This window comes from Gekko japonicus, unplaced genomic scaffold, assembly GCF_001447785.1.
Source record: "Gekko japonicus isolate JY-2015 unplaced genomic scaffold, Gekko_japonicus_V1.1 scaffold55, whole genome shotgun sequence".
Taxonomy (NCBI): Eukaryota; Metazoa; Chordata; class Lepidosauria; order Squamata; family Gekkonidae; genus Gekko; species Gekko japonicus.
The window spans coordinates 476,141-500,937 of NW_015160837.1; the positions used below are offsets into that span (position 1 = coordinate 476,141).

General features: G+C 46.0%; 1 protein-coding gene across 1 annotated transcript in view; it reads right to left on the reverse strand.

Annotated features, from left to right (window-relative positions):
* KLB (klotho beta) overlaps positions 1 to 17,042 on the reverse strand; it is a 31,909-nt gene extending 14,867 nt beyond the window's left edge. The window contains 4 exon segments of the mRNA XM_015418142.1: positions 16,200 to 16,250; positions 16,252 to 16,881; positions 16,937 to 17,005; positions 17,007 to 17,042. Coding sequence (XP_015273628.1) covers positions 16,200 to 16,250; positions 16,252 to 16,881; positions 16,937 to 17,005; positions 17,007 to 17,042 — 786 coding nt within the window.
* Positions 17,043 to 24,797: the final 7,755 nt, after the last annotated feature.

Below are 24,797 nucleotides of genomic sequence, written 5' to 3' on the forward strand. Positions count from 1 at the left end.
GATCATTACAACATTATATCAACATATCGATATTTTAGTGTCTTTTTTAAAAAACAAACAAACACAAAACCACTCATCTTCAGGGCAGGGGGTAGGAAAGGGAGAGAAGAAGAAGAAAAAGAAGAAGAGATGGGGTTTATACCCCGCCCTTCACTCAGAGTCTCAGGCCAAGTTCAGACTGGCAGTCTGGCCCGATAGAGGCACGTTTCGCAAACGGATTAAAGGGGCCGGTTCACGGATTAAAGGGGCCGGTTCACACAGGCACATCTGTCAGGCGTTCCCCAGCTGTACTCAACCTGTCTTGTAACGCTTCCCTCCTGAGTTTAAAAAATACCAGGTGAAAGTCGTAGCAAACCCTGGAGAGCGCGTTGATCCCGCTTCCCGGATGTGTGCACGCTAAAAGCCGCAAACAAGCCGCATAGGCACATGTTGCTGGAATGAAAAAAAGCCACTTACAGCTGCGCCTCCGCCGGGGCGGGCCAACACTGCAAACGCTCCCTTGTGCCTCCTCCCCGGTATGCTCCCGCATCAGTCAGTGCAGTGTGACCGGGAATACCCAGAACAAGTTGTTACAGGTCTTTTTTGCCACGACTCCCTCACGCTTCAAACTGCCAGTCTGAACTCAGCCTCAGAGTGTCTTACAAACCCCTTTCCCTTCCCCTCCCCACAACAGACGCCCTGTGAGGTAGGTGGGGCTGAGAGAGCTCTTGACAGAAATTGCTCTTTTTCAAGAACACCTCTGACAGAACTATGGCTTGCCCAAGGTCATCCAGCAGCTGCAGGAAGAAGAGAAGAATAGATTGGATTTATACCGCACCCTGGAGGAGAGGGGAATCAAACCCGGTTCTCCCAGATTAGACTCCGACTCCGTGCACTTAACCACTACACCAAACTACAATAATCCATACAATTACAATAATCCGATCATTGAAAAGTGGGCTGGAATTGGCTGGGAGCAGAGAGGACAAAGAAAACCAAAAGAAACATTATGCGGGAGAAAAAAGGCAACTCAAAATTGGCTTCCAGAAAAAGATCAGGATAAAAGTGGTCTCCAAAGAGCTGGGGGGGGGGGGGGGGGGGGCACAAACTAAAGGCACAAAATTGCATGTGGAAATACGGAAATAAACCAAAGCACTATGGGGCCGGAACTGATTATAAAAACCCACATGGAAAAACCTGTAGTAAATATAGTCCTTTTCTCAGCAAACTCTAGACCTCATAATAAGTTGTTGTCATTAATACAATTAGTCATTTTTTATATAAAGGTAAAGGCTTCCCTTGCTCAAAAGCTAGTCGAATGCAACTCTAGGGGGCGGTGCTCATCTCCGTTTCTAAGCCGCGGTCATGTGGCCGGCATGACTAAACACTGAGGCGCATGGAACGCTGTTTCCTTCCCACCTATTTATCTACTTGCAATTTCTTGCTTTCGAACCACTCCATAATAGAAGGGGGTTTACAGAGCACTTCTAAGTAGATCATCAATATATTTAATTCTCAACTGGGGCTAATCTGAGGATACTTACACCTGGAGACTGAAGGCATGAACTGACAAGAGAGACCTTTCCACGAACCTGGAAAATGCCTTCCAGTTTGGTATAGTGGTTAAGTGTGCGGGCTCTAATCTGGGAGGACCGGGTTTGATTCCCCACTCCTCCACTTGCACCTGGCTGGATGACCTTGGCCAAGCCATAGTTCTGTCAGAGCTGTTCTTGAAAAAAGAGCAGTTTCTGTCAAAAGTTCTCTCAGCCCCACCTACCTCACAGGGTGTCTGTTGTGGGGAGGGGAAGAGAAAGGAGTTTGTAAGCCGCTCTGAGACACCTTTGGGTAGTGAAGGGCGGGGTATAAATCCAATCTCTCCTCTCCTCAGGTTTCCAGAAAAATCTGAAATCTAAAAAAAAAAATCTAAAAAAACAAAATGATAAAAGGATGGAGTACCTGCAGCTTCAAGAAATGGATACCTTCCGTGGCCATTGCTAGTCAACCACAACAGTTTTGCTAGCACTCCAGGCTTAATTTCTGTCAGTAACAGGCAGGGGGTGGGGCAGGCTCTTTGTGGGGCTGCTTTGGCCTTTGAGGGAGGACTCATTTGGGCTAGGGTCAGCAGCAATGATAGGGTGACTAGCATGACTCACTAGTGTTGCCGTTCCCCAGGTTCGGGTGCAGAATTCAGGGCTTCTGCCTGCTGCCAGCTTGCTGGCTGGGGGGCGGGGGGGGGGGCGGGGGGGAACCCAAACCCACCCCCAAACAGCGACGTCGCCAACACAGTGATGTCACATGGAAGTGACGTCGTCGGGTTGAGGACATTGCACGGCGACGCTCTGGTTTGAGGGCAAAATCCCCCCGTAAACCTTTGCAGGCACTGCAGTTGTATACTTAGAATTCTATTCAGGTTTATAAAATGGTGCCTACTCCCGCCGACGTCTTACGGTCACACTGTTAGACTTTTCCCCGATATGCCGCTACACAGAGTACTTTTAAACAATGGTACTATACGTCTTCTGTTCTCCAAAGCAGTGTGTAGCTAATTGTAGTGCCAGAAAAGAGAGTCTCATAGCAGTAGCAGTGCCAAGGAATGACAACTTGGAACCATCTTACGTCAGCTGTTTGATTGGTTTTCAGTGCTACAATCTACGTCTCAACATTTGTTCAAGGTCTAGACACTAATATTAACCTTTGGGATGGAGGCAAGGAGGGAAGGCCGCTGAAGCTAGGAACTGATGAGTCATATCTCTGCCCAGCCATTAAATTTATAGTGGATACAGGTTGTGTCTTAAGTCCCAGTCAGACGTCAGTTGTTGGTTCTCTTTAATGCCCTTGTGCTTAGTGCCCAATCTGGATCAGGACCATGGCGCACAAGGAGAAGTGGCCCCCCATGACTGTTTCAGGTCAGGAAAACGGCTTGAGGAGGAAAGGCTGAAATGTGTACTGCGGTCCCAATCCAAACTGGGCAGCACGTGCACAGGGAATGTGAAGAATCCGCTACCATATCTGGCAGTGGCACAGGTTGGGACCCTAAACAAAACTTGTGTACTCCCTTGGACTGCAAGAAGATCAAATCAGTCAATCCTAAAAGAAATCAACCCTGACTGTTCCCTGGAAGGCCAGATAATGAAACTGAAGCTCAAATATTTTGGCCACCCAATGAGAAGGGAGCACTCACTGGAGAAGACCCTGATGCTGGGAAAGATTGAAGGTCAAAGAAGACGGGGACGGCAAAGGATGAGATGGTTAGACAGTGTCATAGATGCAACGAACATGAAATTGAGCCAACTTCAGAGGATAGCAGAAGACTGGAAGGCCTGGCGTGATCTGGTCCATGGGGTCGCAAAGAGTTGGACTCGACTGTGCGACTGAATAACAAAACTCCCTAATGTGACAATTCGCACTGTGAGCAGTTAGCTATCTCTCAGTCTAATCTTCACACGGGGTTCTGTTGTGAAAATAAAATGGGATACCCCTATCTGTTCTGCCCCGTATTCTTTGCAAGACAAGAACTGTGATACATTTTTTTTAAAACGCAGGATCAGAAACGGGCAATATCCTCTTCCAAACAGACATCCTGTCACACTGCCTGTCTCTCTTGGTTCTTATATTTGACAACCAGCTGTGACTTGCGGTCCTGTTGATAGCCCATTGCCACAGATTAACTGCAAAATAAACAAGTGTAAAACAGTCATTGCAACATGTGTATTATTTTTAGAAAATCCTAATTACACACATCCCTGTCCCCTTTGCACCGTGCTACCTAATCTGTTCTACACCTTGAAGATCAAAGCTAAACATAAGGCTAAGTAGATTAGTGTGGGTATGATCAATACTGAACATTATGCTCTGGATAAACATAGGACTAAATTCTGCACATTTCCCGGGTATTACTGCAGGTATAGTAGTTAATGTGTAGCCTTTTGGAACGCATAGATGAACCGAGAATGTACCTCTGAGCCGATATTCATTTCTGCAAGATTAAAAATATTGTTCAGCGGCTCAGTTTTGTACACCATTCTTGATGCTGGCTGATGGTGCTACTGTGGAAATGGATTCCAGAAAAAGAACACATCAGACCTTAGAAATCTGCATAACAGACTTTGCTGCATCTATTCCGACACGATTTAGCTACATTTGGATTAACCCCCCCCCCAAACAATAGCTCCCAAGGCTGCAGGAAAAATATTCATAGAAGGGAATGTCGTTTTGTACTCTGTAGTCAAGATAACCGCAGTGTACAAAATGGCTCACCTGATTCCTTTTCCAAACAGCAGCCTGCCTGCCCTCCTCTTAAGAAAAGCAGCTTCCGAATTTTGAGGGAGTTCTAAAAAACCTGGGAGGAAAAATCTTGCCTCTGGGGTACATGCCCTGTTAACATCTAGATTGGACTACTACAATGTATTTCTGGACCTTTGAAGATGGTTCAGAAACTACAGTTGGTACAGAACACTGTGGGCAGGCAGAATGTGGACTGGAATGGGCTGTGGAGGCCATGTCCAGGGGTGTAGCCAGAAAAATATGGTGGGTGGAGTGTGGGGAAATCCGGGGTGGGGGGGCTGGGGGCTGCCCTGGCTGCGCCTGCTGCTCCTCTTGCCAGCAGAAGAAGCAGCAGCTCCGGCTCCGCTGCGACCTCTAGCCCTCCTCTAGTTCTCTAGTCCTTTCGATTGGTGAGACTTGATTCCGGGTTGCTTTTCTGTGTAAGCCGGGGAGGGAGCGGGAATCTCCGACTCTCTCTCTCTTTTGCATTCTGCAATTTTTTGTCATTTTTTTTGCAATTTATTTTATTCTATTTTATTTGTATTTTATTTGCAACTTTATTTTTTGGCCCAGAAAAAAAAGAAAACGAGACTGAAGCTTCCCTGACTATGCCTGCAGTCATTTTGGAACCCCCACGCACATCTTACGTTTAAAAACAATCGTTTTGATTTTTTGTTTGTTTGAGGGGGCAGCACTCATTTGTAGGGGGGCATTGCCCCCAAATAACCCCTCCCCGCGGCTATGGGTTTTCCTATCATTCCATACTTGTTCCATCTATGCTGGCTCCCAATTGGCTTCTGTACACAGTTCAAGGTGCTGGTGCTGAGCTTTAAAATGGGATACGGCTTGCAGCCAGCATACCTTAAGAGCTGCCTTCTCCTATACAAACCTACCCAATCCACTCTGGACATCTTTGGAGGCTTTGTTTCAAGTGCCCCCACCATCTGATGGTCGTGGTGCCTAAACTTTGGAACTCCCTCCCCAGAGAGACTCATCGACCTCCTTCTATTGTTGCCTTCCATCAGCAGGTGAAGACATTTTTGTTTTGTTTGGCATACCCCCAATAACTGTTATTGGCCTTCTTCTCTGGTTCTGTTTGTTTATATATATATATATATAAAAGACGTTGAACTGCAGGCTGTGGAAGGTCAGTAGTTCAGCAGTTTGAGACCCGGGTGCCGCATGATGGAGTGAGCTTCCATCTCTAGTTCCAGCTCCTGCCAACCTAGCAGTTCGAAAGCAAGAAATTGCAAGTAGATAAATAGGTACCACTTCGGTGGGAAGGTAACAGCATTCCGTGCACCTTGGTGTTTAGTCATGCCGGCCACATGACCACGGAAACGTCTTCGGACAGCGCTGGCTCTTCGGCTTTGAAACGGAGATGAGCACCGCAACCCTAGAGTCGGACTTGACTGGCTTTCGAGCAAGGGAACCTTTACCTTTTACTATGACAATGTGAGATTTCTCTGTCCTTTTCTGCTCAAGCCCCATGCCTAGGTATCTGAAGGAATATTTCCTGTCCTTCAAGAACACAAAGGCAAAAAATACCTGCCTATTAAAATATCTAAAATTAATCCAAGTTCAGTTTTCAAAAAGAAAGGCAAGATTATATTTAAGTTGTCAGATCTCTTTTTAGTTGAACACAGCGTTTCAAAATCTTTACCCTCTCTCCAACGGTGTGACCAAGGAGGGCAACTCCTTTGCCTGGATATATAACAGAACATGCATATATTGATAGTTATTTTTAAAAAAAAACATAACACTGCATATAGTTTCAGAGGGTAGCCATGTTGGTCTGCAGTAGAACAGTCAGATTTTTAATCCAGTAGCGCTAGGGTTCCCAGACCACCACTCTGGGTGGGGAATCCCCTGATTTTTGGGGTCTCTGCCCACCGCTGGCCAGCTGGCCAGTGGGGAAGCCCCACCCCTAAACAGCGACATCACACGGTGACATCATGCAGAAGTGACGTAATCGTGCTGGCAATGTTGTGTGACGATGCTCTGCAAGACTATGGTTTGAGCCCGATTTTAGCCATAGAGTTTGCTCCAAAAGCAGAGAGTCACCACATGACATCATCGCTGCGATGATGTCACTTCTGTCCGATGTCATCACGTTGAGGATGTCGCCGCCCACTCTCAGACCACCCCCCAAACCCCCCACTGGTGAGACTGTCACACCTGACAACCCTAAGTAGCACCTCAGAGAAACTTTCAGACTCTTGTTGGTCTCTAAGGTGCTACTGGACTAAAATATAACATAATAATAATTATTATTATTATTAATAATAATAATAATCATCATCATCTTTCGATTTATTAATCGCTCAATCCTTGCAGAGCTGCTGGCTCTGAGCGATTTACAGTTACTCATGTATTCACAAGGGACTAACAATGATAGGGGTAAGGGAGGACAACATATATTTTTAAATTGCAGATATTTCGCAGCCGATGGGGAGTTTATCTAGCTGTAAGCTTCAAACGTGTTCCAACGGCATTCTCCCTCGGCGTGGCTTGATGTCGTCAGCTTTCTCAGTTGCAGCGCAACACTGCCACCGCCTGGCCGGAATGGCCCATTACAGGCCATGATGCCAAATAGATCTCTCTAGGCTTTTGATCTCACGCGCTGGACCTTCCGTTCGTCAGCTAACACCTCCCCCACCAGGGGGTTTAGTGTGTCCACCCTCTCTAAGGAGTGGTACCCATTTTATCTACTCGCCGAAGCTTTCGAACCGCTGGGTGGGCAGCGAGCTGGGGACAAGGCTTGGTAGCTCACCCAGCGCGGGACTAGAACTGACAGCAGTCCTGTTCAGCTCAGATGTTTAACCAGAGGATAAATCCCCTGTGCCACCGCTCCCCTTGTTATGCTTGTTATTAAAATGTTTATACCCTGGCTTTCCTTTGTTGGCAGAGAACTTAACACAGCAACGGTGCACAACCTGATTATAGAGTAGATAAAGATTTATTTAGGAACTAACGTACTTGATAGGAAAGAGGAGAGACAGAGAGACGTCCTAACTACCCTGTTTCCCCGAAAATAAGATCTACCCCAAAAATAAGCCCTAGCAGGATTTCTATGCATTTGTGGTATAAGCCCTAGTGTGTCTTCTTGAGAAAAAATAAATATAAGACAGTGTCTTATTTTCGGGGAAACACGGTACATCTCTAGCTGAGAGGAGAGTGTGAGGTATCAGACTTCTGAGAAGGAGGAGAAAATTGCCCTAAAAGTAACAATATGGAGATAGACAAGGAATGACACTTAACAGGAGAGAGAAGGTGCTGACCTCACTATCCTATCTAATTGTCTTCTTGCTGCCCCTTCAGGGTCTTCTTCTCTTCTTTATACACCAGACACTATCTTTTCCAACATCCCTTGCGGCTCAGGGTAGTGTAACAATCCCGAACAATAAAACCATACAAAATATGATAAAAACATAAATTCCCCAAGAGATATCCCTGCAGCTTAAACTCCATGAAAAGCCCTCACTTATAACATAGCCTTGAAGAATATATAGTTTGTCCATTTATTTTGTCCCATTTTGACAGGAAGAAGAAAGTCATATCTATGTGGCTCTCTCCAGATTGTATTCATCCCAACCTAGACTTTAGTAATTATTTCATTAAGGGGTCTGTCCAACGGCAACTTCTTCAGGGGATGTAGAATTGGGATCCTGCTCTGAGAATATGAATGACAAACTACAACAGTGGATCTATTTTAGGCATGCTTTAATGTGGAGAACAAAGGTTTTTAGAAAGTAACTTATGTATCTTGGTGACAGTTCTGAAATACATCTCCTTCTTGGGACAATCAGGAGGGACCAGCTTTTAGGGGTTTTCTTAGTGGTCTCCCATCCAAACGCTGACTCTGTTTAGCTTCCAAGATCTGACAAGATCAGGCCAGCCTGGGCTAACTAGGTCAGGGTTGAAAACTTGTATTGTTATGCTATTTTGAAACTCTTCCTTCTCCCATGGAAAGAATTTACAGAAATACACTTATTGCATATGTTGCTTTTAAAATACTTTAAATCTAAAATATCTAAAATCTTTTGGTAACACAGATGAAGTAGAAGATGCCTGTAAGTAATAATGAATTAGTATCGATTACACAGAGGCAAAGGATTATCTTGATTTGCCTTCCCTATTGTGTGAGGTGAAACTAGAGGATTAAGTGACGAGTTAAACAAGGTCTATCTTTTACCCTAATTCAGTCAAGATCATACTCAAGACAATACCATTCAGGGTATCAAAGGTCTTATGCTGACTAGGGACCCTGGATTAGGTTTCAGACTTCTAGTAACCACAATGGTTACTAGATAACTAAGATTTTGTCTATATTGTGCCAAAGTGAATAAGAACTTCTGGGGCCGGGGGAACCAAGGTACATTTTGACAATCATACAACTTTATTTTACATGTTTGTAAAGGCCCTCAGTTCATGCCCCAGTGACTCATAAACCTGTTTACTGAGGTACAAAGTCATGCAGAATGTCAAAGTTTACTGTTTATAAATTTATAATATCGAGACTTTGGAAGTATCCTTCTTCCAAATTCATTCAAAAACTAGTTAGAATTAGAAATGTTTGAACACCCTCCAGTTCAGTTTACCGTCTGTTCACGAATAGGGACCTGATTGTCCATTGATCAGTTCACTGTTCACAAACAGTTTGGGCCTGTTCATCAAGTTAGTTTGCAAATATTCAAACAGTCCAGTCCAGTGCTAGTTTCCCCCTTACACAGTTAATTACCCGAACTACCCATCCATGATCCCAGGTATAATCAATCTCACCTACTGAGCAGATACAAAAGCCCTCTTAAGGCAAGAAAATTAAACTCCATCACTACAGTGAAATGAAACTCTACCGACACAGCTACTACACAGCCACAAAATTGTTCAACAGCCATTCAAGGTAGCCAGTGGAAAAGCAAACAGATTGGACATTCAGCTGCCAGGTGATTATGAACAAAGTACCCTCAATTATTGAACATGTTCCCTGCAAAATTTGCAGCATCTCCACTCAGAATACTAGAGCATGTTGCACTGAAAATGCTGCCATAGCTATCTTTCTTATCAGGCAGAAGTGCTCAAAATATGACACAAGGGTCCTTCTCAGGAACAGCTGGTGGTTAAGGCAAAAGAAATTATATATATCTCTGTGCCCATTCCTGGCTCAGTCTCAACTAGCCACAGTAATCCATGACTTAGTTACATCTAGACTGGACTATTGCAGTGCAGTCTACTTGGGGTTACCTTCAGAAGCTGCAGCTAGAGCGGAATGCTGAAGCTAAACTGGTGGTGGACAATGTTCCCTCTAAGCTGTGGAGTCTTGTGAGCAAAAATTCTACTTTGTGAGCTACCGGCATTAAAGTTCTGAGCGAGCAATTTGGCTACTGCATTAAATCAGTGTGCTCTGGAGCCATCCTTCCTGAGCTGAGAAAAAAAATCTGTGAGCCAGAGGCTAAAAAACTGTGAGCTAGCTCACACTAACTCAGCTTAGAGGGAACACTGGTGGTTACAGTGCCAGACCAGGATCTGTTAGACTCCGGCTATATTGCTTCTTAACTCAAGTTATACCATTGATGAAACGGAAGTAAAAATTACTGAATTAGCCGCCACATTAATAGCCACAGCACGGCTTTCTATTGCTGCCTCATGGAAAAATCCTGATCCTCCTTCTATTGATCAATGGAGAAATAAATGTTGGGACCACTTTGTGATGGATAAAGTAGCAGATAAATATGAGTCACACACACAAGGGTATGCGAGGTCCCATTCCAGATTCATTCGAAAATGGTGTCCTCTTATAACATACTTTACAGAAAACGATGTTTTACCAGCAAATACTAGCTATGCAGATTGGATACATCTATGAGAATTTTTTATGGTTCGCGTACTCTCATAAAATACTTTTAAGGTCCTTCTAAAATATATATTTGTTAAGTCGTGCGCTTAACAAAGAAGTCGGGGAGGGATTCAGCAAGAATGCGGTTTATTCTTCAGCTCTGTTAATTCTCCGTACTCGGTACAACGATCACCAGCCAGGACCATCATTCGAACCAACCATCAGCAGCAAGTACACTGGCTGCTCTATATTTAAACACTCCCGGCTAGTGTAGCCACACCCCCTGTACAGATAACAACCTATGAGGTTGAAGTAATAATGACCAATCACGAGCGATCCCGCTCTGCACGGTGATTGGCAGACACTTTCTGGGCTAGGGCTCCTATTGGTTACATTAGGATCCTAGCCCAGGACGAAGCTCAACATGGCATCTCAATCAGGCGATTCACACATCAGTATTTACATTCAATCTCAATGTCACAGTTCACATAGCAGTTATATACAATGCAATACATAACAATATTATACGTTACTACTCTAGTGGAACAAGTGGAAAATAACAAGAAAGGGACACGGTCACGGTAATAAGCTGTTCCTACTGATAAGTTTATAGATGGCATTGTGTTAAATGAATTTGCACTTACAGTCTGTATTATTGTTTAAACAGTAATCTTGTTTATGTATATTTGACTTATCTTCTAATAAAATCGTTTAATTAAAAAAAACCCACAAAAACTGTGAGCTAGCTCACACCAACTCAGCTTAGAGGGAACACTGGTGGTGGAGCCAGTTACTGGGATCACATGACCCCCAACCCTACATTACAATGGCTTCCTGAGCCTAATTCAAGGTGAAGCCCCACACAGCTTGGGACCTGGGTGTCTGAAGGACTCTCTTCTCCCATTCGTTCCTGCCCAGGACCGAAAATCACAGGGAGAGGCCCTCTTGACTGTCCCGTCAACCAAACAAGCTTGTCTGGTGGGTACAGGAGAGCTTTTTCAGTGACAGCTCCACAGTTATAAAGGCATTGAATTAGTTCTTCTGCCTACGAGCGGTTTTAAATTATTGATTTCAACTAATGGTTTCATGCCTTTTATTGTTTTCAGTCATTATCTTTTGATGTAGCCTGTGGCTATGGTGTGTACAGATGTTTGCGGATCAAGCCCCTTTCCTGTTCTATTTTAGCTTGCTTTCACTTCCCACCCTCTCCCATCCCCAAAATGACAAGATACTTCCACATGGTGGTTTTACTCAAGACTAGCATTCAAACTGCTTTTCGGTCATTTCGTAGAAAAAGAGGTGCAGGAGCTCATTAGCATAACTTATTTGCATATGCGACACCCCCTGACATCACCGGAAGTGTGTCGGAAGGCAACACCCACCGCTCAGGCTCCACTGGACTGTTTTGGATTGCTAGCTATTTGGGGGGGGGGGGGAAGTAAACAGCCGTCCCCCAGAGGGAGAACTTGTACCTGAATAAAACCTGGTCTTAAAGGTGCCACTGGACTGTTTTGGATTGCTAGCTATTGGGGGGGGGGAATGCACAGATCTGTCCTCGCAGAGGAGGGAGAGCTTGTACCTGAATAAAACTTGGTCTTAAAGGAGCCACTGGACTGTTTTGGACATGGGGGGGCAGGAGGGGGTCTCTGCGACTTACCTGGCTGCTTCTTGCTCTCACTGAGGGCTGCTGGGAGCAGGGTTGGGGCTTGTTGCATGTGCCCGCCCCCTGGGCTCTTTACTGCCGGAGCTCCGCTCCTGTGCGCTCCTGCAGGAAATGACCCCTGCATCCGCACAATATCACACAATGTCATCCCCTAATGTTTCACGATCCAGGTCTCCCCCTGCTTTCTCAGATCTGGTTAGTTTGATACTTTCTTTTGGGAAAGGTTGTAATCAAAGTGTGTTTACATACTGTGTCGTGAGTAAAATGCACATTTTAGCAGGTCCCACTCACATGTATGCCATTTTACTTGCCCCAGCCCTGTGCCACCACCCCATCCGGATTTTGACACATCACTATAGTGCTAATCTACAGGGATACATCAATTATCTTTTTTTTTTTAAGTCTGAGAAAGTCCTCTGGTGGCACCAAGGAGAATGACAGTTGTTGAGAGATGAGTCCAGCAAAGTTTTGGGGGAACCGCCATGTGGCTGCTCCATTGTTATTGCAAATGCCTCGCAACTTCGCTGCAACCTGTTGTGAGCGAAGGATGTGCGGTGCTTTGTGTTCTGTCTGTGGTTGATCTGTGATGGCTGATTCCCACACGTGAGCCACTCATTGCTGTTGCAGTCATACATCTCAGCCAGGTCTAATTCATGTTACTGTTTAAACCCCCCACACACACACACTATTCAGTTCGTGCCCAAGAATAGGTCCATTACAGGATTGTAAACAGTGGCTTGCTTCATCACCTAAGAATCCTCTCCAAAGAAGCTTTTGTAGATTGGCTGAGAATTAAGTCTTGGTTTTTTTTAGGCCATCCATGTGCAATGTGCTAACACCTGCAAGTGTAGGTAGACAGGCCAGGCATTGTGTGTGTGTGTGTGTGTGTGTGTGTGTGTGAGAGAGAGAGAGAGAGAGAGAGAGTGAATGAGCTGGTGCCATTTCATTCCCACAAATTCCATTTTGTTTTCTTTTTCTTTGGGTTTACATGCGAGACACGAGGGTCGGTGCTTGTAGTTGTTGGAAGCTGTAGAGTATATTTAATTATAACACGTTTCTTTATTATTGATAATGTTATTTTATTTCCCCCCCGATTAGGCTCCTGCCTCCGCGTTATCATCACAACAATGCCCTCACGAGGTAGCTTAGTCTGAGAGATTGTGGCAGGCCGAGGGTCAGGCAGCAAACCCCAATGGCAGAGGGGGAATCTGAACCTGGTCATCTCAGTCCCTAGTCTGGCACTCTGACCACTCTTGCCACGCCAGCTCTCTAACCACTATGCATCACCAGCTGTCATGCAGATGCCGCTCTGGGCTTCCGCTGTTCTTCTAGAAGCAAGATCTCCAGTGTCAGCATCACTCTGACTTTTGAAGTGCATAGGGATGCCGGCCTCCAGGTGGGACCTGGGGATCCCCCCGAATTACAGCTCATCTCCAGACTGCAGAGATCAGTTCCCCCGGAGAAAATGAATGCTTTGGAGGGTGGACTCTAGGGCATGGTACCCCAGTGGGGTCCCTGTCCTACCCCAGGGCTCCATTCCCAAATCTCCAGGAGTTTCCCAACCTGGATCTGGCAACCTTCCCCTGAGCCCCTGCCATTGGCCGGGGGGGGGGGGCGGGACCTGGCAACCCTAGTCTAGAGGCCTGTCCAGGAGGGTAGGAAAGGAACATGGCAGCCACAAAGCCAGTCATGTGACTAGTGGTAGTGGCATAGGGTTGCCCAAGTGCTTACCTGTTCCAGAGCGGGGGAATCCAGCCTTGCTCTGGGAGTCTTCGCGCATGTGCTTTGCGCGCGCGTGCCGCGAGCACGTCACACGGAAGTGATGCAAGCACGTCGGGGACGTTGGGGGCGGGGCCAGAATCATCCGAGGGAAAACCATAGAGTTTTCCCTCGGATGATTGTGGCCCTGCCCCCAACGTCCCCGACGTGCTTGCGTCACTTCCGTGTGACGTGCTTTGGGGGTGGGGTTCCCCCCGGGGGCCCGATCCGGCGGTGGGGGGGAACGGGCCTCCCGGGCGGGGATTTCCCCGCCCCCCGGGGGGAATTGGCATCCCTATAGTGGCACCGGCCATGTACATGTTTCTGTTCATTTGCTGGGGACCTCAGCATGGATAAGCTTGCAAGGAAATTTATCCACATGCGGACAACCTAACAACATGCCAGGCACCAACATTTTTAATGCTTTCCTTTCTCTCCTTTCAGCCTAGTCTCCAGGTAGAAGATGATGAGATTGCCATGGCCGTACTCTTTAAAGTCTTCTTCTTCTTCTTCTCCTCCCCCCCCCCCAAGCTGTGGAGCCTTGTGAGCAAAAAATTTTCTTTATGAGCTTACTGCCATTAAAGTTGTGAGCAAGCAATTTGGATACTGCATAAATTAGTGTGCTCTGGAGACAAAAATGTGTGAGCTGGAGGCTGAAAAACTGTGAGCTAGCTCACACTAACTCAGCTTAGAGAGAACATTGGTGTCTTGTGACCTGGAACTGTCGGTGAATCAAAGTTGTTCAGGAGAGGAAAGAAGAGAAAGGAAAATTCCAATTGTATAACTGTAAAGCTACCATTAATAAGGACCTAATGAGTATTTCTTGCGAAACATTCAGACCTATATTATTTCTCTGCTGATGTAATTGCTGGTATGATGCTGCTGAATTTAATTTCTAACAGCAGAAGAAACACAAATCACGCCAAGCACTACTGTTTACGGATTTAGGATGTGAGCTATATCTAATTAAACTGAGCATTAAGTAAATAATGGTAGGATTGCTTCTTTGGTGTGCGTAATTCAATGCAGCAAGGAAGAGTACGGTACTTTAACCTACCATTTAAAATGTATATACGTGAAAACAGGACTGGGCTGACGTCGTTCTGAAATTCTTCAATATTGACATAAAGGATGTTTCTCTTCAAGCAGTTTAAAGGAGCCTGGTAACCTTGTTAGTTCAGCGTGGTGGCCATTTGTTTGCGATGGGACTTTATCGTGCTGGGGATGTGTTCTTTAATTATCCTTTATTTATGGGTGCTCCATTTAGCTACAATTTGTCAGATTTTGGACTGTTCAATAAAACTTTGTTTATGCTTATCAAATGATTTCAACGTATGAAGGGTATTATTGGACTAGACACATGAAGCTCGGAAGGAAGCGCAAGCCTTTTTAGGGAACAGACAACAATCAGTAATGTCTGTGAAGATAAGAAAAGAGCAAGAGTCCAGTAGCGCCTTAAAGACTAACAAAATATGTAGCAGGGTAGGCGCTTAAAAGCGCCTACCCTGCCACATATTTTGTTAGTCTTTAAGGTTCTACTGGACTCTTGCTCTTTTCTACTGCTGCAAGCAGACTAACACGGCTACTCATCTTGGTCTGTGAAGACAAATATGGAGGAGGGGAGAAGGCTGTTGCAAGCTCCTTTGAGTCCCCAGTAGGGAGAAAAGTTAGAGATTAAGTCCTATCGATTTTAAGGGGAAAGGACCATGTAAACCTTTCTCAGAAATAAGACCCAATGGATTGGGTCCAACATGCTATCCCACTCGTGAATAAGGAAGGGATGGGGTTCGTTTTGATGACCAAAAAGGGCTCTACTGGAGATCATGGGACCTGCATGGAGAAAAGCCATTTGGGATGGGGTCTACATCATCATCATCATCATCATCATCGCCTTTTTTGGAAAAAGAGGTGCCGGAACTCCCAAGAGAGAAATGGAGTTTTCAATCTGTATACTGAAAATTCATGAACTTTTAACATTTAAAAAATAATTTTGTTGTAGAAGTTCTGGAACTCTGTTCTGACGTGTTCCCCAAGAAAGAAGCCTTGATGATGATGATGATGATGATGATGATGATGATGATGATGATGATGATTCATAAACTGCCTCCCTCCAAAGGGCTCAGGGTGGTGTACACCACACTTAAAGCATCCAATAAATCAAATCATACATCATAGCAATCAATCGACAAGATAAGAGCGATTAAATACAGCCTAAATTCAACGGCATTCAGGATATTTCTCTCGTTCCATGGGGAAGGGCAGATCATGGGCCAAATACGATGGAGGCTCTTGCTGTCCTCAACCATAAGCCCGGTGGAACATCTCTGTCTTACAGGCCCTTACAGTAAGGAGGGGGAATTGATCAAGAATGACTGAGAAAGTTGGCGGGCTACAACCCACTGAATTCAGTTTGATTTATCCCTGGTAAAGAGTGTAGTTTGAAGAAGATATTTAGCTCACCCTTTGAAAAGAGCAGGACTTAAAAAGCACATGTACCTTGGCTGAATCATGCCCAAGGACGGCAGTTTAATTTTATATGTAGTGGCACATTTATCATACCGACAGACAAGAAAGAACCAAGGAAGAAATTTGTTTTTGTGAAGTCTTTAAGGTGGCAACAATTAAGATTATTTATGACTGTTACTTGCTATGATAAAACTTTCGCTGATAACAATGAAACCAAATCAGGCTATACTTTACCTTGATCAGATTGTGGACCACGATGTAGACAGATGCTCTTTCTCTCCTCTCTAACTGGTGCATAGATACCCGTGCCATACCCATGCCAAGCAATCAGGTAAGGATTGTGGATTGTAATCCAGTATTTAACGCGATCCCCAAAGGCTTGGAAGCAAAAGTTGGCAAAGTCGTGGAAAATATCGATGAGGGATTCATTTTTCCAGCCCCCGTATTCCTCTTGCAGTGCCAAAGGTAAATCCCAGTGGTAAAGGGTGACCACTGGCTCAATCCGTCTGTGGATAAGAGCATTGAGAAGCCTGTTGTAGTAATGGAGCCCCTGTTCGTTGACAGCTGTTACCATCCCAGTGGGAAAGAGCCTTGGCCAGGAAATCGAAAAGTGGTAAGAAGAAACGCCCAAAAAATCCAGAGCTGTCAAATCTTTTTCCAGGAGAGTGTAGCTGTCACTGGAGTCATCGATCCTGGAACCGGTTCCGAGAGGTGACTGGATGAAGTGTTCCCATATCGAGGGTCCTTTCCCATCCTTCCTCTGGCTCCCCTCCACTTGAAAAGCACTAGTTCCTACACCCCAGAGGAACTCCGGAGGGAATGTGTCATACGGAAACAGCTGAGTTTCATTCACAGGACTTAAATTGGGGTCTTTTTTCCACACGGATCTTCCGTCCATGTCAAGTCCAAGGACTAGCTGCGCAAAAAACAACGCCCATGAAGCTGCCGTTCCTTTCCGGTGTCCCACGAGCATGGTGTGTCCCACTGGAGCATATGTTAAAAGTCAAATTTCTCTTGCCGCGACTGGAGAAAAGCCATTCAACTCCCCAGGCTCCCTGCTGCACAGCCTGTCTTCATTTGCTAGTAACTGCTGAAGTGTCTTATCAAAGCTTGAGTGAAAAAAAAAAAGCTCACAATTGTAAAACTCCTGTCAATTATTAGCTCGGACTACAGGACTTAGGATGGGTCACAACAACCAACGTAATCCCAGGGAGGAGGCTTTCTTATAGTCACCAGGACACCTATGAGGCATCTTTTCTTATTACACAAAAAGACGTTATAATCTTTAATGCTTTTCCTTCCGCTTGCTGATGCCCTGCATGTCTGAAACAGCTGTAAATGTAGCTGTCAATCAGAGGATGCCTGTCGGTGATTCAGTTACTTTTCAAGGAAATAGAAAAGAATTGCCTTTTTGACATGATAGCCCCAATAACAAACGGGTTGTCGTAGCGGAGTAATACATTGTAATTGTTAGCGCAAAGGGCAACAGGAATCGTTTCTTCTAGTCTGTTGCAGCAAAACCCAATTGAGTCTCATGGTACCAGAAAGACTACAAACTTTAGACCATTGACCTGTGTGTGTTTTTAGCCTACCCTTCCTCCAAGGGAATTATACACAGTTCTCTGTTTTAACCCGCCCAGCAGCTCTGGCTGCATCCACATGCTGTTGGATATTGTGCTACAGCAGTAATGTGCAAGTGGGTAGTCTTGTCCACACAGAAACATCCAGTTGCAAATGATGGCTTATAGTGCAACGATAGCAGAAAAGCCCATGATGCATGGATGCAGCCCATGATGTATGGCTGAATCAGGTCACAGTGAGTTAAATGCAGAGATGGCACTAAGAGTCCCCAACTTTTGTCAGCCTTTGGAATTCTGCTGGGCGCAACTCCAACATGGCTGCTGCAGGAGGTGGAGCCAGCCATAAAATGTCAGGGAGGGAGGTTATGCATAACTCTAATAGCAACCCTTCAACATTTCAGGAAGCAGCTCCGCTTAACAGGATGCCTTTTAAAACGATGTTAAAAAATGTTTTCTTGCTTACACAGTTTAAATTCAGCAACACAGTCAAGTTTCTTCTGCTGTTGTGACAGCTGCTGCTGCAGGATTTTGTTTTTTTAGTCTGCAAAACCCATCAGTTCTCCAATGGCCAGTCAGAAGCCCTACTGGACAGAAGTCCCACCTGACTCCACACATTTTTTAAAACCTCTTGGCAGGTGCCAAGAAAGGTGACAGTGGATGTCATGGCCAAGGCTCCCTCTAAGCTGTGGAGTCTTGTGAACAAAAATTCTACTTTGTGAGCTACTGGCATTAAAGTTGTGAGCGAGCGATTTGGCTACGGCATGAATTAGTTTGCTCAGGAGCCATCCTTCCTGAGCTAAGGCAAAAATGTGTGAGCCAGAAGCTAAAACACTGTGAGCTAGCTCACACTAACTCAGCTTAGAGGGTACACTTGTCATGCCACCCACGGATACCATGTTGGGGACCCCTGATCTAGAATGATGTGAGGCGAGGTGGTGGTCTCAGTCAGCCTCTGCTGCCACTCTTGCTGTCTCTTCCTCTGTCTTGTCCCCTTTGCTTCCCAAGACATCTTTCCACACAATACATGAAGTTGCACAAATCCAATAGGATAGATTCAGGTGGGTATTCATGTTGGTCTGGAGCAGCTGAAGAAATTTTGAGTCCAGTGGCACCTTCAAGACCAAGAAAGATTTAATCAGGGTGTGAGGTTTCTGAAGAGGTGTGCGTGCACACAAAAGCTTAAACCTTGAATAAAACTTTGTAGGTCTTAAAGGTGCCACTGGACACGAACTTTGTTCAAATTCAGTAGGACTTCCCAACCGTTTGGAAAACCGGATAGGGCATGCACATGCCCAGTGAATGAGGAGGGAAGGAACCAGGGCTATTTTTGGGCAGGAACGCACAGGAACGGGGTTCCGGCTGGCTCCCAAGTTGGCCACACACAGCAGGAACTCATTAGCATAATAGGCCACACCCAATAGCAGAAACTCATTCGGATTGGCTACATTACGGGTGTGTGGCCTAACATGCAAAGGAGTTCCTGCTACAAAAAAAGCCCTGGGTTTTGACAACAAACAAGGTAAACAGAATAAGAAGGGAAAAGTGGGTGTGGCTGGATGACCACACTTCTGGTAACATGGGGGTGTGGCCTAATGTGCCAATGAGTGGTGTGGTCAGGGTGTGGCCTAATATGCTAATGAGTTCCTGCTGTTGGGTGTGGCCTGTTATGTTAATGAGTTCCTGCTGGGCTTTTTCTACAAAAAGAGCCCTGGAAGGAACATTAGGTGCCCTGGACTCAGCCAGCAGGCAGAGGTTGTGGGGGGCAAAGGTGGGAAGTGGTGACCGCAGGTGGCATCCCTTGTTGAGACATCACTATTTCCTGAATGGGAATTTGAACCCGATCTGAAACTCTACTACATCACACATACTCTTTTGTGATTATTGCAGCATGAACAAGAAGAACCTACTTCAGGACATGTAGATGTTTCTTTGGTGTCATCTTCAGGAAAACTTATGGGAGTCCACATGGCTAAGAGTTTACAGTTTGACCAAGCATGAACAAGATGCAAAGGCTGTGTAGGTTGGAACTGTGGCTCAGCGGAACTGTGGCCGCGCTGCGGACTAGCCGTCTGATCTGCACCTGACGCCTACCCACGGGACCTCCAAAGGACTTCTGATCGGGCTGCCACACGTTATTTTCCTCCAGGGCAATTAGCTCAGTGGTAAATCATCTGCTAATATGAACATATGAAGCTGTCCTATACTGAATCAGACCATTGGTCCATCCTAGTCAACACTGTCCACTCAAACTGGCAGCAGATCTCCAGGATTTCCAGTAGAGGTCTTTCACATCATCTACTACCAGACCCTTTAACTAGAGATGCTGGGGACTGAATTTGGACCTGCTGTGTTACAAGCAGAGGCTCTACTACCGGCTTACCTAAGGGACCGCCTTTCCCCACATGTTCCCCCAAGGGTACTACGGTCGGGGAGTCAACATCTCCTGGAAATTCCAGGCCCCAGGGATGTTAAATTTGCTGTTAGTAGAGCCAGGGCATTCTCGGTGGCGGCTCCTACCTGGTGGAAGGAGATCCCGGAGGAGATCCGGGCCCTGAGGGACCTTTCTCAGATCCGCAGGGCCTGTAAGACGGAGCTCTTCCGCCAGGCTTTCGAGTAGGAGCTGCCGCCACTATAATTCCACCACCGATATGTATGCAGCATCGCACCACTACCACCAATATGTGGTTCCATCTGGGTGCGAGGTGACCCTGGAAGGAGAGGGGATGACAAGTTGCGGGACCAATGCCGTTCGACTAAGATCTACCCCATCTTGCACTGACATTTTGTTGTTGTATTATATTGTTTTACTGTTTTAGACTGTTTTATCTGTTTTAATTCTGGCACTTGTGCCTCATTGTTAGCCGCCCTGAGCCTTTGGGGAGGGCGGGATATAAATCCAAAAATAAAATAAAATAAAAATACTGAGCCATGGTGCCTACCTGATTAGACATCTCCCCCCCTGCATTTTCCGGCCCACGTGACCGGGGCCTTTGATAAGATTCTTTTTCATTTGACACAGCAGTAAAGCTGTAGCCAACGAAAGCATAACAGATCCACGTCAAGTAAGTCCTACTATATTGATTAAAGGCTGGGCACCCTCAGCTTGGCCAGAGATGGATTTCCTTATGTCTCTGACCTGGGAAACCTCTCTTGTGGCTGTGCAGGGAGCAAACCTTCCTCTTCCTTTGAGAACCGAAATCAAACAGCATCTTTTTCCCCAAAGCAAAGAGCCAATCCTTGGTACAAGAGGTACTTTACAAGAGCCAAGGAACCATCGCCTTTGACTCTGCAAGGACCACCTCTTTGGATGCAGCTGCTGCCATCATAGAAGGACACTTGGCTTGGAACCCCTCGGCATTTTGTGGAACATTTTGGTGTTTTGTGACCAGCCCCCATTTTTATGACAGCCATTTTGTGGTGGCACTTACCACCACCATGTTTCAAAATTCCAAAAAGTGCACACAAGCTTAACAAGATTGTAGACCTCTGATCTAAGCAGTAATATTAAATTGAAATAATTGGGTATTCCATTTTGTAAGTTCACTGTTGGAGTAGAATTGTCTGTTGACAGCCCGGGGGCCCATGGGCAACCACTTTGTATACCGTGTGGCTCTGCTAAGAACCTCTGGAATAGATGTCTAATCAGGTAGGCACCATGGCTCAGTATTTTTATTTTATTTTATTTTTGGATTTATATCCCGCCCTCCCCAAAGGCTCAGGGCGGCTAACAATGAGGCACAAGTGCCAGAATTAAAACAGATAAAACAGTCTAAAACAGTAAAACAATATAATACAACAACAAAATGTCAGTGCAAGATGGGGTAGATCTTAGTCGAACGGCATTGGTCCCGCAACTTGTCATCCCCTCTCCTTCCAGGGTCACCTCGCACCCAGATGGAACCACATATTGGTGGTAGTGGTGCGATGCTGCATACATATCGGTGGTGGAATTATAGTGGCGGCAGCTCCTACTCGAAAGCCTGGCGGAAGAGCTCCGTCTTACAGGCCCTGCGGATCTGAGAAAGGTCCCTCAGGGCCCGGATCTCCTCCGGGATCTCCTTCCACCAGGTAGGAGCCGCCACCGAGAATGCCCTGGCTCTACTAACAGCAAATTTAACATCCCTGGGGCCTGGAATTTCCAGGAGATGTTGACTCCCCGACCGTAGTACCCTTGGGGGAACATGTGGGGAAAGGCGGTCCCTTAGGTAAGCCGGTAGTAGAGCCTCTGCTTGTAACACAGCAGGTCCAAATTCAGTCCCCAGCATCTCTAGTTAAAGGGTCTGGTAGTAGATGATGTGAAAGACCTCTACTGGAAATCCTGGAGATCTGCTGCCAGTTTGAGTGGACAGTGTTGACTAGGATGGACCAATGGTCTGATTCAGTATAGGACAGCTTCATATGTTCATATTAGCAGATGATTTACCACTGAGCTAATTGCCCTGGAGGAAAATAACGTGTGGCAGCCCGATCAGAAGTCCTTTGGAGGTCCCGTGGGTAGGCGTCAGGTGCAGATCAGACGGCTAGTCCGCAGCGCGGCAAAGAAGCAGCACGGCACATTCAAACCGGCACTCGTGCCGCGCGGCTCCTGTGGCAAACGCCGCTTCCTGTTTGTGCGCATGCTCCGTTGTGTGCTTGTGCGCATCCTGTGGAGACTTGAAAAAAACAACCCTTCTTTGCGACAGAACATGGGCAAGCGCCGGATGCCACAGAAGTCCACCGGAAACGTGGTCAGACGCCCGCCCTTGCCCTGCGGTTTCTGGAAACTAGTACCTCGTAGGTACTAGTTTTTAACTCCGCACCTTCAGCGGGGAGCCACGGGTTCGCCACGGGTTCGCCACGGGAGCACTGTGCGTCCCAGATGTTGAGGTGAGATCGCGCCTGGAAAATCCGCGGGACTCCCGTGTCTCTCCCGCGGTAACTTTGCCGCGTGACCGGGGCCAAAGTAACTTTATTTCCTAGCTCTGTTTTATATTTCCAAAGTGTCAACAAAGAATGCAATTTCTGCAATTCAATCTTGATTTTTGTGAATCTAGGTTAACAAATGATGTAATGTCCTTCTTCCTTTCCTTTTCTGCAATCCTAACACAGATATTCAGCAGCCAGAAGAGTAGATCTGCAACAGAACTGAAAGAAACCACAACACTGAAACAGAAACAACTGGATCCAATCAATCTTAAACAACTGGACTATTGTAATCCTGATTAGGAGTGATAACTCAGATCATGTGTAAAAAAACCCCAAAACAATTAGCAGACATAGGGTATCCAGAGCACACACATAAAACTTTGATAGCATTTTTTATAATTGTGATCTGTCTCAAAAAATTTTGAGAAGCCCAAACAGTTAATGCATAGCATGAAAAAGCATAATCCATATAATCTAAACAAATAATTGACATAATGGGTATATTTTTAGGCTATAAATTTCTTGGAGGAAAAACTTCAGGTCCAGAAACTTTAGTTTATCTGAAATGTGGAAGCCAGGGGTTGGATACAGGAACTGTATAACTCAGGATGTGAAAGATATGCACTGGCTATACATTTGTTTTTAGGTACACTTTTAATGTTATGCTTTATTATATTATGTTGTACACAGCCTCAGGCAGATTCCCCCGAGGTAGCATAAGTATTCCCTAAACAAATAAGCACAAATAAAAAACAATAAACAACACTTAAATTCAAAGTCACAAATTTCAAATCGTTAAAATACCGTTATCCCTTTCTCCTGTATTTTTTTTGGATTTGCTTGGCACCAACATAAATGAATACAAAGCAACCACTTTTAGTGAGGTCAGGTGAGACCTGAGGATCCCCCAGAATTACAGCTCATCCCCAGATAGGGTTGCTATCAATGTTCCCTCTAAGCTGCAGAGCCTTGTGAGCAAAAATGCTACTTTGTGGGCAACTGGCATTAAAGTTGTGAGCGGGCGATTTGACTAATGCATAAATTAGTTTGCTCTGGAGCCCTCCTTCCTGAGCTAAGACAGAAATGTGTGAGCCGGAGGCTAAAAACCTGTGAGCTAGCTCACACTAACTCAGCTTAGAGGGAACACTTGCTATTGCAGCGGGGAGATTTGGGGGTATTCTAGGGGTGGACGGGACATCATTGGGCAACGTCCTGATGTGATTATATCACTTCCAGGTGATGATCACGTTGGGGACCTTGCCCAACGACATCCCTATTTGGGGGTGGGTCTTCCCCCACTGGCTGGTGGACTGCAGCCCCTAAAAGTGGGGGAACCCCCACTGGGACCTGGCATCCCTATTCCCAGACTACAGCGATCAGTTCCCCCGGAGAAACTGGAGGCTTCGAAGGATGGACTTTATGGCACTGTGCCCCACTGAGGTCCCTGTACTCCCCAGGCCCTGTCCCCAACTCTCCAAGAGTTTCCCAACCTGGATCTGTCAGACTTACCCCCTATCCTCCCCTAGTGGTAGGACTGCCAACCTCAAGGTGGTGGCTGGCACTCTCCCACTATTACAACCAGTGTTCCCTCTAAGCTGAGTTAGTGTGAGCTAGCTCACAGTTTTTTAGTCTCTGGCTCACACATTTTTGTCTGCTCAGGAAGGATCCCCCAGAGCAAACTAATTCACGTAGCAGCCAGATCTCTCGCTCACAGTCACAGCTTTAATGCCCAGTAGCTCACAAAGTCATGTATGGCTGCGAGAGTTGGACTATGAGGAAGGCCGAGTGCCGAATAGATTATTTTGAACTATGGTGCTGGAGAAGACTCTTGAGGGTCCCTTGGACTGCAAGAAGATCAAATCAGTCAATCCTAAAAGAAATCAACCCTGACTGTTCCCTGGAAGGCCAGATAATGAAACTGAAGCTCAAATACTTTGGCCACCCAATGAGAAGGGAGCCCTCACTGGAGAAGACCCTGATGCTGGGAAAGACTGAAGGTCAAAGAAGATGGGGACGGCAAAGGATGAGATGGTTAGACAGTGTCAAAGATGCGACGAACATGAAATTGAGCCAACTTCAGAGGGCGGCGGAAGACAGGAGGGCCTGGCGGGATCTGGTCCATGGGGTCGCGAAGCGTCGGACTCGACTGTGCGGCTGAACAACAACAAAACAAAAGCTCACAAAGTAGAATTTTTGCTCACAAGAGTTTACAGCTTAGGGGGAGCTGATTTCCAGGGGATAGGGATCGATTCACCTGAATAAAATCACCACTTTGGAAGGTGGACCCTGTTGTAATACACGCCACTCAAATCCCTCCTTCCCTAAACCCCGCCCCCTCGGGCCCCAC